General features: G+C 39.3%; 1 protein-coding gene across 2 annotated transcripts in view; it reads left to right on the top strand.

Annotated features, from left to right (window-relative positions):
- The window catches only part of PSMA8 (proteasome 20S subunit alpha 8), a 55733-nt gene extending 43460 nt beyond the window's left edge, over positions 1-12273 (top strand). For both annotated transcript variants that reach the window (XM_007974401.3, XM_007974400.3), the window contains one exon: positions 11900-12273. In XM_007974401.3, the coding sequence (XP_007972592.1) occupies positions 11900-11992 (93 nt within the window). In that variant the 3' untranslated portion in view covers positions 11993-12273. The remainder of the gene's footprint in view (positions 1-11899) is intronic.
- The last annotated feature ends 1890 nt before the right edge of the window (positions 12274-14163 follow it).

Here is a 14163-nt window from a genome sequence, read left to right as displayed (position 1 = left end):
TTAGCTGGGCGTGGTGACAGACGCCTGTAATCCCAGCTGCTTGGGAGGCTGAGGCGGGAAAATCACTTGAACCCAGGAGGCGGAAGTTGCAGTGAGCCGAGATTATGCCAGTGATCTGGGCAACAGACCAAGATTCCATCTCAAAAAAAAATTTTTTTTAAAGATTGCTTTACATGTATCTTTTCTTTGGTTTTAAGGAAAATATTTCAAGTAGTATTAAAATTAGTACCATCTGGAGCAGTGGGTTTTTTGTCTGTTTCTGTTTTTGTTTTTGTCATCATGGTTGCTTTGACATCAATTTCCTACCCTTTATTATTCAGCTAACAGATGGGATATGAGGATAAGACAGCAGCAAAGTTTTAATAAATAAGAGAAATGGGGACAGGATGGTGGAACATGCCCCTACGGAACCCCACATAAATCACAGGGTGCTGAGCACAGAGTGTGGAAATGGGTATTATCCAGGTTTTTGTCACCTCTGCTGCTAAGAGCCCAGGGACAATGCAGCAACACCATAGGGGCACAGAAACCACTGAGGCCAGAGTTTGCCTGTTCCGCTCCATAATACACCTGTGCGTGTACACATAGACATACACACACACACACACACAGAGTTATACACGTATTTTTGCTTATGAGTGGTAGAATGGTATGCTTACTGACAGCAGCGTTATACTGTCTTCCACATGATACTTTAGGATAAGCTATGTAGGGAACAGAACACATGCTTTGGAGTTGGTAGACTAGGATTAAGTTCCAGCAGATACATTTGTTTAACAATATGACCTTGAGCAAGTTGCTCTGACCTTCAGCTTTCAGTTTTCTTCCCTATAAAATGAGTCTAATGATAACTTCATCAAAGGGCTGTTGTCATAAGTAAATGAAATGGTGTGAGATAGTAGTATCCTTTATAGTAGGTGCTCATTAAATGGTGTTTTACAGATTGGAGGTTTGTGGCAACCCTGTGTTGAACAAGTCTGTCAATGCCATTTGTCCAACAGCATGTGCTTACTTTGTGTGTCTGTCACATTTCTGGTAATTCTCAGAATATTTCAGACTTTTTAATTATTACTATTATATATATAATATAGCAACAATGTAATTTTTATATCATGGTGATCCATGATCAATGATCTTTGATATTACTGTGCTCATTGTTTTGGGGTGCCATGAACTGCACCCATGTAAAACAGTGGGTGAACCTAATCAATCAATGTTGCAGGTGTTCTGACTGCTCCACGGACCAGCCGTTTACCCGCGTCTCTCCCTCTCCTCAGCCCTCCTGTTAACTGAGGCATAACAATATTGAAAATAGACCCGTTAATAACCCTATAAGGGCCTCTAAGTGTTCAAGTGAAAGGAAGAGTCTCATGTCTGTCATATGAGTTTTAAATTAAAAAACTAGACTTGTTAAGCTTAGTGAGGAAGGCATGTCGAAAGCCAAGACAGGTAGAAAGCTAGGCCTCTTGTGCAAGTTATTCAAATTGTGAATGCAAATGAAAAGTACTTAAGAAAATTAAAAGTACTTAAAGAAAATTTAAAGTGCTACTGCAAGTGAACACATGAATGATAAGAAACTGAAACAACCAGGCCAGGCGTGGTGGCACGCACCTGGCCAACATGGCAAAACCTGTCTCTACTAAAAATACAAAATTTAACCATGTGTAGTGGCACGCACCTGTAATCCCAGCTACTCTGCAGGCTGAGGCAGAAGAATCGCTTGAACCTGGGAGGCAGAGGTTGCAGTGAGCTGAGATGGCACCACTGCACTCCAGCCTGGGCCACAGAGTGAGACTCCGTCTGAAAAAAAAAACAAAAAACCAGCCTTCTTACTGATATGGAGGTTTTAGTGGCCTGGCTGAAGATCAAACCAGCCGCAACATTCCTCTAAGCCAAAGCCTAATCCAGAGCAAAGTCCTAATTTTCTTCAATTCTATCAAGGCTGAGAGGGGTGAGGAAGCTGCAGAAGAAAAGGTTGGAGCTAACAGAGGTTGGTTCATGAGGTTTAATGAAAGAAGCCACCTTCATAACATAAAGGTGCTAGGTGAAGCAGCAAGTACTGATGGAGAAGCTACAGCAAGTTATCCAGAAGATCTAGCTAAGACATTTATCTTCAGTGAAGGTGGTTATACTAAATAACAGATTTTCAATGTAGATGAAACACCTTTCTGCTGGAAGAAGATACCATCTTTGATAGCTAGAGAGGAGAAATCACCTCACTGCCTGGCTTCACAGGACAGACTGACTTGTTAAGGGATAATGCAGCTGGTAACTTTAAGTGGAAGCCAGTGCTCATTTACAATCAATGGACTGCAGCCCATCTATTTACAGCATAGTATACTGAATATTTTAAGCCCACTATTGAGACCTAACACTCAAAAAAAAAGGTTCCTTTCAAAATGTTACTGCTTATTCACAGTCCACCTAGTCACCCAGTAGCTCTGATGAACATGTACAAGGAAATTAATGTTTTAGTGCCTACAAACACATCCTTTCTGCAGCATGTGGATCAAGGAGTAATTTTGACTTTCAAGTCTTATTATTTAAGGAATATGGCCAGGCATAGTGGCTCACACATGTAATCTCAACACTTTGGGAGGCCAAAGCAGAAGGATTGCTAGAGGCTAGAGATCAGCCCAGGCAACATAGTTAGACTGTGTCTCTACCAACATTGGCTGGGCACAGTAGCTCATGCCTGTAATCCCAGCACTTTGGGAGGCTGAGGCGGGCAGATCACTTGAGATCAGGAGTTCAAGACCAGCCTGGCCAACATGGTGAAACCCCGTCTCTACCACAAATACAAAAATTAGCTATGTCGTGGGGGGAATCTGTAATCCCAGCTACACAGGAGACTGAGGCAGGAGAACTGCTTGAACTCAGGAGGTGGAGTTTGCAGTGAGCCAAGATCGTGCCACTGCACTTCAGCCTAGGTGACAGAGTGAGACTCTGTCTCAAAAACAACAACAACAAAAAAAGCCCTGGCACAGTGGCTCATGTCTGTAATCCCAGCACTTTAGGAGACTGAGGTGGGTGGATTGCTTGAGGTCAGGAGTTCAAGACCAGCCTGACCAACATGGTGAAACCCTATCTCTACTAAAAATACAAAAATTAGCCAGTCATGGTGGTGGGCATCTGTAATCCCAGCTACTCAGGAGGCTAAGGCAGGATAATCGCTTGAACCCAGGAGGCAGAGGTTGCCGTGAGCCAAGATCGTACCATTGTACCCCAGCCTGGGTGATAGAGCAAGAAAACAAACAAACAAAAAAAAAATTTAAAAAACAAAAATAACATTAACAGGAGTTTAGAATAAGTTGATTCCAACCCTTATGGATGACTTTCAGCAGTTCAAGACTTTAGTGGAGGAAGTCACTGCAGATGTGGTACAAATAGCTAGAGAACTAAAATTAGAAGTGGAGCCTGAATATGCAACTGAATTGGTGCAATCTCGTGATAAAACAGATGATAAGTTGCTTCTTAAAGATGAGAAAAGAATGTGGTTTCTTGGATGAAATCTACTGCTGGTTATGATGCTATAAACATTGTTGAAATAACAACAAAAAATGTAGAGTATTATATAAACTCAGTTGCTAAAGCAGTGACAGGATTTGAGAAGATTGACTCCAGTTTTGAAAAGTTCAGTTGCGAGTAAAATGCTGTCAAACAGCATCTCATGCTACAAAGAAATTTTTTGTGAAAGGAAGAGTCTATCGATGTGGCAAACTTCATTGTTGTCTTATTTTAGGAAATTGCCAGAGCCACTTCAACCTTCAGCAACCACTAACTACGTTGGTAAGTCAGCACCATCATCATCAAGACAAGACCCCACCAGCGAAAAGATTACTACTTGCTGGAGCCTTACATGATTGTTAGCATTTTTTAGCAATAAAGTATTTTTAAATTAAGATATGTTGATTTTTTTGACATAATGCTATTGTGCACTTAATAGACTACAGTATAGTGTAAACATAACTTTAATATGCACTGGGAAACCAAAACATTCATGTGACTCAATATTTGCCTTACTGCTGTGGTCCTGAACCAAACCCACGATTTTTCCAAGGTGTGCCTGTATGTGTATTCATAAACAGAGAGAGAATATCAATGTGTAGTCAGTTTTAGTCATTTATTCTGGCTTAAAGCAGCTACTGTGTCTTTTTACCTTAGATTAAAAATTTTTAAAGAATGTAAAGAACTTTATGTAGAGCTTGTCATTTTCTACAACTATTAAACAAAAAATTTACCTTTCACTATAATCTTAGGCCACCAAAATATGAAGAGAATTGTCAGTAGTAATATTAAGCACTTTCTCCTTCCTCTATTCCTTCTCACCTGGTTTTTGAAAATCTGTTGGAAGTTGTTTTTGGCGGCCGGGCACAGTGGCTCATGCCTGTAATCCCAGTACTTTGGGGGTCCAAGGCGGGTGGATCACCTGAGATCAGGAGTTCGAGACCAGCCTGGCCATGATGGTAAAACCCTATCTCTACTAAAAATACAAAACATTAGCCAGGCGTGGTCGTGGGTGCCTGTAATTTCAGCTGTTCAGGAGGTTAAAGCAAGAGAATCGCTTGAACCAGGAGACAGATGTTGCAGTGAGCCGAGATCATCCCATTACACTCTGGCCTGGGCAGCAAGAGCTAAACTCCATCTAAAAAAAAAAAAGAAAAAAAAAAAAAAAAAGTTGTTTTAGGCAGACATTTGAAAATAGTTTCTCATGAAAATTGAAAATGCTCATTGGAAAAAAATTAGTTCCCATTGACCTGAGGACAAATTAAAGTAAGCAGAGGTTAATGTGTTAGAACAAACGCTTTTGTCTATAAGTTAAAACAAAACAAAACAAAAAAACTCCAACTCATAGTGACTTAAACAACAAGAAATCGTTTTATCTCACAGATGAAAGGATACACCTGCTCCAGACACAGTGTGTTTAACAACACGATGATGTCCTCATGGATCTAGATTTGTCCTGTCCCTCCACTCTGCAATTTTGAATATTGGCTTCATCCTAAAGTTAGTTTGTTCTACTAAGGTTGATTCCTCTCATGACCACCAAAGGCAATCAGAATGATTTATTTTCCTGTTAACCTCTTATAGGAGAGGGAGAACTTCCCTAACTTTGGAATGTAAGTCCCTGCCTTCAATCTGATTGGAAGACTGAAGACATCCTCAGAACAGTCTCCAGAAGATTCTGTTTGCTGGTTGGCTAATGCTAAGCAATGGTATAGAATGGATGTTTGGGTAATCAACCATAATGTATTCTCTAGGAAGTTTTTCAGTGTCTTCAGAGTCTGAAATTGCTTAACTGAAAGTGATTTTAAAATAGACTTGCGTCTGGTTTTAAACCAATTTTGCCAAATTTCGACGTATATAGAAATCGTCTCAATTATGTTTCTTTACAGAGTTTTAATTTGTGGATCTTGAATAACTTTAATAGACTCCACATGAAAATACTATAAATCCTATTGCATTCTCAATTTTGGTAAATCTTTGTGTAGGATACAGTTCAGTGAAGTGATCAAAAGTGGAGCTCTGGCTGGGCATGGTGGCTCATGCCTATAAGCCCAGCACTTTGGGAGACCGAGGTGGGTGGATCTCGAGGTCAGGAGTTCAATATCAGCCTGGCCAACATAGTGAAACCCCATCTCTGCTAAAAATACACACACACACACACACACACACACACACACACAAATTAGCTGAGTGTGTTGGCAGGCACCTGTAGTCCCAGCTACTTGGGAGGCTGAGGCAGGAGAATCGCTTGAACCTGGGAGGCAGAGGTTGCAGTGAGCCAAGATCACGCCACTGCACTCCAGCCTGGGCAACACAGTGAGCCTCTGTCTCAAAAAAACAAAAAACAAAAAACAAAGTGAGGTTCTAGAGCTACCCTAGTTCAAATTCTAGCTCTACAATTTCCCAGTGTAAATAAATTACTTCTCTGTTTCTGTTTTCTTATCTGTGGATTAATAGCTTTTCCAATATGGTTATGATGAGTACTGTATTATTAAATTAGAAAAACACATAAGAAATGTACTGAGTAGTATAAACCTTTATTATTTGATGCCTCTACCCCTTCTTCTTAAGCTGATTTTAGAGGTGGACTGGTTTTCTAGTTATTCTCTGACCTGTCCTTGGCAATTCCAGTTGTAGTTACTAAGAAGTAAATAGTATTTACTAAACATGAAAAACATGAAATCTCTTAATTTTACAAATGTACTTCTTAAATCACTGACTATGAGCTGAAATTTTAACACTTTGACAGGAAATAGCTTGACTTAAGGTATATAAGTAGACTTCTACAACTTCAGTTTCTGGCATTATGCTGGATTAGGTAATATAAAAACTCTCCTGCTGTAAAACACCAGGACAATCCTAGATGAAATATAACTAGTTTTTTACAGATATAACTGAGCTTCTGCAAGAACTAAAAGAAAATCCTCAGGGACCAAAAATGAAAAGTACACTGAAAGCCAGAAGTAAACATTTGAACTAAACTTCCCTGGAGAAGGATACTTGTCTTCCCTAGCCTAGGAAGTTGGATATAAACACCTACTTGGGGCCAGGAATCAGTAGAAAGGTAGAACTTTAAATATTATCTCATTTGATGCCAGGATTCTTCCATGAAAGGATGGACCAGGCTGGGCAGGGTGGTTTATGCCTGTAATCCCACTTTGGGAGGCCAAGGCAGGCAGATCACCTGAGGTCAGCAGTTTGAGATTAGCCTGGCCAATGTGGTAAAAACCCATCTCTACTAAAAATACAAAAAATTAGCTGGGTGTGGTGGTATGCACCTGTAGTCCCAGCTACTCAGGGGGCTGAGGCAGGAGAATCGCTTGAGCTAGGGTGGCAGAGGTCACAGTGAGCTGAGATCACACCACTGCACTCCGGCCTGGGCGACAGAGTAAGACGCTGCTTCAAAAAAAGTGAGATCTGAGCAGTGGCTCACACCTGGAATGCCAGCATTTTAGAAGACTGAGGCAGGAGGATAAGTCCTTATTTATCAATAATAACATTGAATGTAAGTGAACTAAACTCTCCAATCGAAAGATATAAAATGACTGAATGGATTAAAAAAAAAAAAAAGACCCAATGATCTGTTGACTATGAAAAACATACTTCACCTATAAAGATAACCATAGACTGAAAATAAAGAGATAGAAAAAGATATTTCATGCCAATGGAAACCAAAAAAGAGCCAGAGTCGCTATACTTATATCAGACAAAATAGATTTCAAGACAAAAACTATAAGAAGAGACAAAGAAGGTCACTATATTATGATAAAGGGGTCAGTTCAGCAAGAAGATATAACAGTCTTAAATATATGTGCACCCAACACTGTAGAACCTAGATACATAAAGTAAACATTATTAGAGCTAAAAAGACAGATAGATTCCAATACAATAATAGCTAGAGACTTCAACACCCCATTTTCAGCATTGAACAGATCTTCCAGAGAAAATCAGCAGAGAAACATCAGCCTGAAACTGCACTGTAGACCAAACGTATCGAATAGATACTCACAGAGCATTTCATCCAACAGCTGCAGAATATGCATTCTTCTCCTCAGCACATGGATCGTTTTCAAGGACAGACCATATTTAGGTCACAAAATAAGCCTTAAAATATTAAAAAAATTGAAATAATATCAAGCATCTTCTCTGACCACAGTGGGGAAAAAAAAACTAGAAATCAGTAACTAGAGGAATTTTGGAAACCATACAAATACATGGAAATTAAACAATATGCTCCTGAATGACCAGTGAGTCAATGAAGAAATTAAGAAGAAAATTGAAAATTTTCTTGAAACAAATGATAATGAAAACCTAACATATCAAAACATATGGAATACAGTGAAAGCATTACTAAGAAAGAGGTTTATAGCTGTAAGTGCACACATCAAAAAAGAAAGGACACCAAAAAAAAAAAAAAAATAGAAAGGTGTTCCACGTTCATAGATTGGAAGAATCAATGTTTTTAAATGTCCATACTACCCAAAGTAATCTACAGATTCAATGCAATCCCTACCAAAATACCAATGATATTCTTCACAGAAATATAAAAAATAAAATAAAATCTATATAGAACCTCAAAAGACCCAGAAGAGCCAAAGCTCAAAACTGCCCTAAGCAAAAAACACAAAACTGAAGGAATCATATTGCCTGACTTCAAATTATGCTACAGAGCTGTGGTATCCAGAACAGCATGGTTCTGGCATAAAGACAGATACATAGATTAATTAAACAAAATAGAGATCCCAGAAACAAATCTACATATCTATAGTGAACTCATTTTCGACAGAGGTGCTAAGAACATACACTGGGAAAAAGTCTCTTCAATAAAGGGTGCTGGGAAAACTGGATATCCATATGCAGAAGAATAAAACTAGACCCCTATCTCTCACCATATACAAAAATCAAATAAGAATGGATTAAAGACTTAAGCCTGTGACCTCAATCTATAAAACTACTACAAGAAAACATTGGAGAAAATCCCCAGGACATTGGTCTGGGCAAAAAAATCTCGGGTAGTACCCTACAAACACAGGCAACCAAAGCAAAAATGGACAAATAGGATCACATCAAGTTAAAGAACTTCTGCACAGCAAAGCAAACAATCAACAAAGTGAGGTGATAGCCCACAGAATGGGAGAAAATATTTGCAAATTTACCCTTCTGACAAGGCTTTAATAACCAGAATGTATAAGGAGCTCAAACAACTCTATAAGAGAAAAAACAATAATCTGATCAAAAAATGGGCAAAGGATTTGAATAGACTTTTCTCAAAAGAAGACATGCAAATGGCAAGCAGGTATATAAAAAGGTCCTTGGGCTGAGCTCTTGCTTGTAATCCCAGCACTTTGGGAGGCCAAGGCAGGAGGATCCCTTGAGCCTAGGAGTTTCAGACCAGCCTGGACAACACAGTGAGACCTTGTCTCTATAAATATAATAATTAAAAAATTAGCCTGGTGTGGTGGCGTGCTCCTGTGCTCCCAGCTACTTGGGACACTGAGGTGGGAGGATCACTTGAACCTGGGAGGTCGAGGCTGCAGTGAGCGACAGTTGTGTCACCGTACTCCATCCTGGGCAACAGAGCAAGACCCCACCTCCAAAAAAAAAATGGTGATCAACATCATTGATCATCAGAGAAATGCAAATCAAAACTACAATAAAATATCATCTCACCCTAGTTAAAATGGCTTATATCTAATAGACAAGCTACAGCAAATGCTGGCACGGATGTGGAGAAAAGGGAACCCTCATACACTGTTGGTGGGAATGTAAATTAGTACAACCACTATGAAGAATAATAGTTTGGAGATTCCTCAAAAAACATAAAAGAACCATATGGTCCAGCAATCCACTACTGGCTATATACCCAAAAGAAAGGAAATCAGTATATTGAAGAAATAGCTGCACTCCCATGTTAATTGCGGAACTGTTCACAATAGCCAAGATTTGGAAGGACCCTTAGGGTCCATCAACAGATGAACGTATGAAGACAATGTGGTACTTACACACAGTGAAGTACTGTTCTGCCACAAAAAAATAATGAGATCCTGTCATTTGCAATAACATGGATGGAAGTGGAGATCATTATGTTAAATAAGGCAGGCACAGAAAGATAGACATTGCATGTTTTCACTCATTTGTGGAATCTAAAAATCAAAACAATTGAACTCATGGAGATACAGAGTAGAAGGATGGTTACTAGAGGCTGGAAAGGGTAGTGGGGGGCAGGGGCAGGTGGGGATGGTTAATAGGTACAAAAAAAATAGAATTTATAAGACCTAGTATTTGATAGCACAACAGGGTAACTATAGTCAATAACAATTTAATTGTACATTTGAAGATAACTAAAAGTATAATCGGATTGTTTGTAACACAAAGGATAAATGCTTGAGGGGATGGACACCCCATTCTCCATGATGTGGTTATTATGCATCGCATGCCTGTATCAAAATATCTCACGTACCCCATAATGTATATACCTACTACATACTCACAAAAATGAAAAATAATTTTTTGAAAAGGCTTTTTCAGGCTGGGTGCAGTGGCTCATGCCTGTAATCCCAGCACTTTGGGAGGCCGAGACAGGCAAATCGATTGAGCCCAGGAGTTTGAGACCAGCCTAGGCAACATGGTGAAACCCTGTCTCTATGAAAAATACAAAAGTTAGCCAGGCGTGGTGGTTCACACCTGTAGCCCCAGCTACTCCGGCTGCTGAGGCGGTAGGATCGCTTGAGCCCAGGCGGCAGAGGTTGCAGTGAGCTCTGATCATGCCGCTATACTTCAGCATCAGGCAGCAGAGCAAGACCCTGTCCCAAAAAGGAAAAATAAAATGAAAGATGCTTTTTCAAAGGAGGAAATTATTTCTTCCCCAAGTAATACCACACCACTTTATTCAGGTTTTTATTGTAATGATCTATTTATATGCCAGGTTTTTCCCACTGTGAACTCCTTAATAGCAGGTAAGAATTATATTCTTCCACTTTACTTTCAGAACCTGTGGAACTCCCAGTAATTGCTTGATGGGTAAATTCATTTCATAAACGTTCATTTCATAAAACGTTCGATTAACATATTTTATGTAGATTATTGACAAATACAGATTTTCTGACGCACATCTTTATAGGTGAAATGGAAAGAGTTCTGGAGTTGAAATAAGAGTCAGAGACCTAATCTTTAATCCTCCTTTAATCTTTGGTCAAATATAATTTAGCTTTGTGAATCTACATTTTCTTATATATAAATTCTAGTGATGGACTAATTACTAAAATCCTTCACATCTCCAACATCTTTGAAAACTTGCCTTTCCATAAAGTTAATCATTTATCAATTTAATAGATACCTCTTTTTGGTATTAAGATCATTACATTTAGATTTTTGTATTCACTGAAGTTAATAATTGCTGTCTTGGCCAGGCGTGGTGGCTCAGGCCTGTAATCCCAGCACTTTGGGAGGCTGAGGCAGGCAGATCATTTAAGGTCAGGACTTCAAGACCAGCCTGGTCAACATGGCAAAACCCTGTCTGTACTGAAAATGCAAATCTATCTACTAAAAGTACAAAAATTAGCCAAGAGTGGTGACACACGCCTGTAGTCCCAGCTACTCAGGAGACTGAGGTGGAAGAATCGCTTGAACCCGACAGGCAGAGGTTGCAATCGCATCACTGCAGTCCAGCCTGGGCGACAGGGAGAGATCCTGTCTGAAAAAAAAAAAAAAAAGACAAAGAAATTGGCAACCTGGTGTCGAACCCCTGACCTCAAGTGATCTATCTGCCCAACTTGGCCTCCGAAAGTGCTGGGATTACAGCCATGAGCCACCAGGCCTGGCCAGTAATTGCTGTCTTACAGCCGCAAGCATGTAAACTTGGATCTACTTGTGAACAGTACAGCAGAAAATCAAACTACACTGCAAGTTCTTACAAAAATAAAACCTTTTTTGCTTTCTACTTACAGGACATAAAGTAGCGTAAATTATCTTTTCCCATCTCATTTGGCTATTCTATAAACTGATCAAATCATTAAACCCTATCAGAGAATCACACGGTAGGGTGCGGTTGGGAGAGTTAAATAATGAGTCTTTGTTCATGAATAAAATTAAGCCTCGCATTAAAATGTTTTTGGAGCTACATGCACATATAGGAATATAATGCAATATCACTTTTTGCCCCACTTTCTTTTTTAGCACAGTGATAGTAGAAATGTCAGAGATCTGGCTTTGCCCGTAATTGTTATTGCTCTTAGACCTTTTGAAATGGTTCATTGTATATTTGAAGTTACAAAATATAAAGTTATACATAGAAAATATAAATTTATTAAATATTGGAATTCTTCATATTGTAAATATTTAGATATTATTTGTATAATTGACATTTGATCTTTAAATTTTTTTCTCTTTTCAGATGTTTAGTGCAAAAGAAGTTGAATTATATGTAACTGAAATAGAAAAGGAAAAGGAAGAAGCAGAGAAGAAAAAATCAAAGAAATCGGTCTAATTCTTAGGATGACCACTGGGAGCTCTTAATGTTTTGTTTTATTTTACTGCCTGAGGTTGTTTAGTGAAATGTTAGAGGAAAACAGTTACTTTGAAGCATTACATGTAGTACTCGTGTGATGTTTTGAAAATGCCAGGTCTGTGGCTGTCTTCATTCTACTACATAGTCAAACATAGGTTTATGTGAAGATTTTCTTTGAAAGGGAATTTCAGTAATTGTTGAGAGCAGTCATAATTCCACATAAGCCTGAGACTCTATAATTTGTCCAGTGTCTTACTTATCTTCATATATGCAAATATAATTTAAAAATTTTTTTAATTAAAATAATTTAATAATTTGGTGATGTTTGAGTATTGACTACCAGTTAAGGACATAGCTATTCCAAATAAACTAAATATAAGATGGAGTTGCATTTCTCAAAGAATGACAAAAGCATCCTTATACTGATGAGTTCTTAAAATTTTGTCAGAGCCTTCTTCATTTTACAATATTTCGTTATTTTTATTTTACCTTTTTCATTTCAAGTTGCAATATACTGTTTTGTTCATGGAACAAATGTAGGCCGAATTCAAACATGCAATTAAAGTATGGGAAGAGCTTCTAAGGGCATCTTAACAGGATGCTACATGAAAATAAGGAAATAAATTAATACATATAACTTTTAGTTTAGATTTTTATTTTATCTCAAGTATGTCCAGTGTGTTTGGTTTGTTACATGTTCCATGAAATATCTGAGTGTGTATTTTGTATTGGTATTATGGTAGGCTTATTGGGGGAACAAGAAAAACATAAAAAGTGATCTCTGCCCACAGAGGATTTAATCCAAATGGTCCACAAAAGGAATGTGCTTAATTCCTATAGTGAGTTTATATTTTTGAAAATAAAGGCTAGTAAATATTCTTTCTGTTGTTTTAATTAATTGTTTATTTATTTCAGAGGTGAGGTCTCACTATGTTGCCCAGGCTGGTCTCAAACTCCTGGCTTCAAGCAATCCTCCTACCTCCATCACCCAAAGTGCTGGGATTACAGGCTGAGCCACTGCACCTGGTCTTAACGTTCTTTTTTGAAAACAAGGAAAGAGGTTGAGATTTTGCAGAGGAATGAAAATAGTAGGGGAAGGCCAGGCGTGCTGGCTTATACCTGTAATCCCAGCACTTTGGGAGGCTGAGGTTGGCGTATCACTGGAGGCCAGGAGTTCAGAACCAGCCTGGCCAACATGGCAAAACCCCGGGTGGGGTGGGGTTGGTTTTGGGATGAAACTGTTCCACCTCAGATCATCAGGCATTAGATTCTCATAAGGAGCCCGCAATCCCTCGCATGTGCAGTTCACAACAGGGTTCACACTCTGATGAGAAGTTTGTTTGTTTGTTTGTTTGTTTGTTTGAGACAAGTCTCGCTCTGTCACTCAGGCTGGAGTCAGTGGCGCAATCTCGGTTCCCTGCAACCTCCGCCTCTTGGGTTCAAGTGATTCTCCTGCCTCAGCCTCTTAAGCAGCTGGAACTACAGGCATGTGCTATCACGACCAGCTAATTTTTGTATTTTTAGTAGAGACGGGGATTTTGCCATGTTGGCCAGGCTGATCTTGAACTCCTGGCCTCAGGTGATCCACCCGCCTCAGCCTCCCAAAGTGCTGGGATTACAGATGTGAGTCACCGTGCCCCCGACCTCCTATAAGAATTGTTACTGCTGCCACTGATCTCACGGGAGACAGAGCTCAGGTGGTAATGCTCGCTCCCCGCATACCCCACTCACCTCCTGCTGTGCAGCCGGGTTCCTAACAGGCCACGAACTGGTACTAACCCACGGCCCTGGGGTTGGGGACCCGCAATCTAAGGGATATGGTTGCAATTCCATCCCTTATTTTTTTAACTTGACAAGTACTCATACAATACCACAGTCACTGCATGCCAGACACTGTTTAGATTTCTTTGCAAATATTAACATTTAATTATCTTAACAACTCTGAGACAAGTTTTATAATTTATGCCCATGGTGCTGATGCTTATAGTGCTTTGCCACCACAAGTGTCCATCAGAATGGAAACATTTCTCAATGCTCACCAATCTCTCCCTCACAAGGATGTATCACGAGAGGGAAGAGGTTTTTTTGAATCTCACTAGCTTTATTACTCCTGTGACTCAGTTCTTCTTAGTTATCAGAGTCTAATTGGG

Source organism: Chlorocebus sabaeus, chromosome 18, assembly GCF_047675955.1.
Source record: "Chlorocebus sabaeus isolate Y175 chromosome 18, mChlSab1.0.hap1, whole genome shotgun sequence".
Lineage (NCBI taxonomy): Eukaryota > Metazoa > Chordata > Mammalia > Primates > Cercopithecidae > Chlorocebus > Chlorocebus sabaeus.
This window is presented reverse-complemented; position numbering and strand designations above follow the sequence as displayed.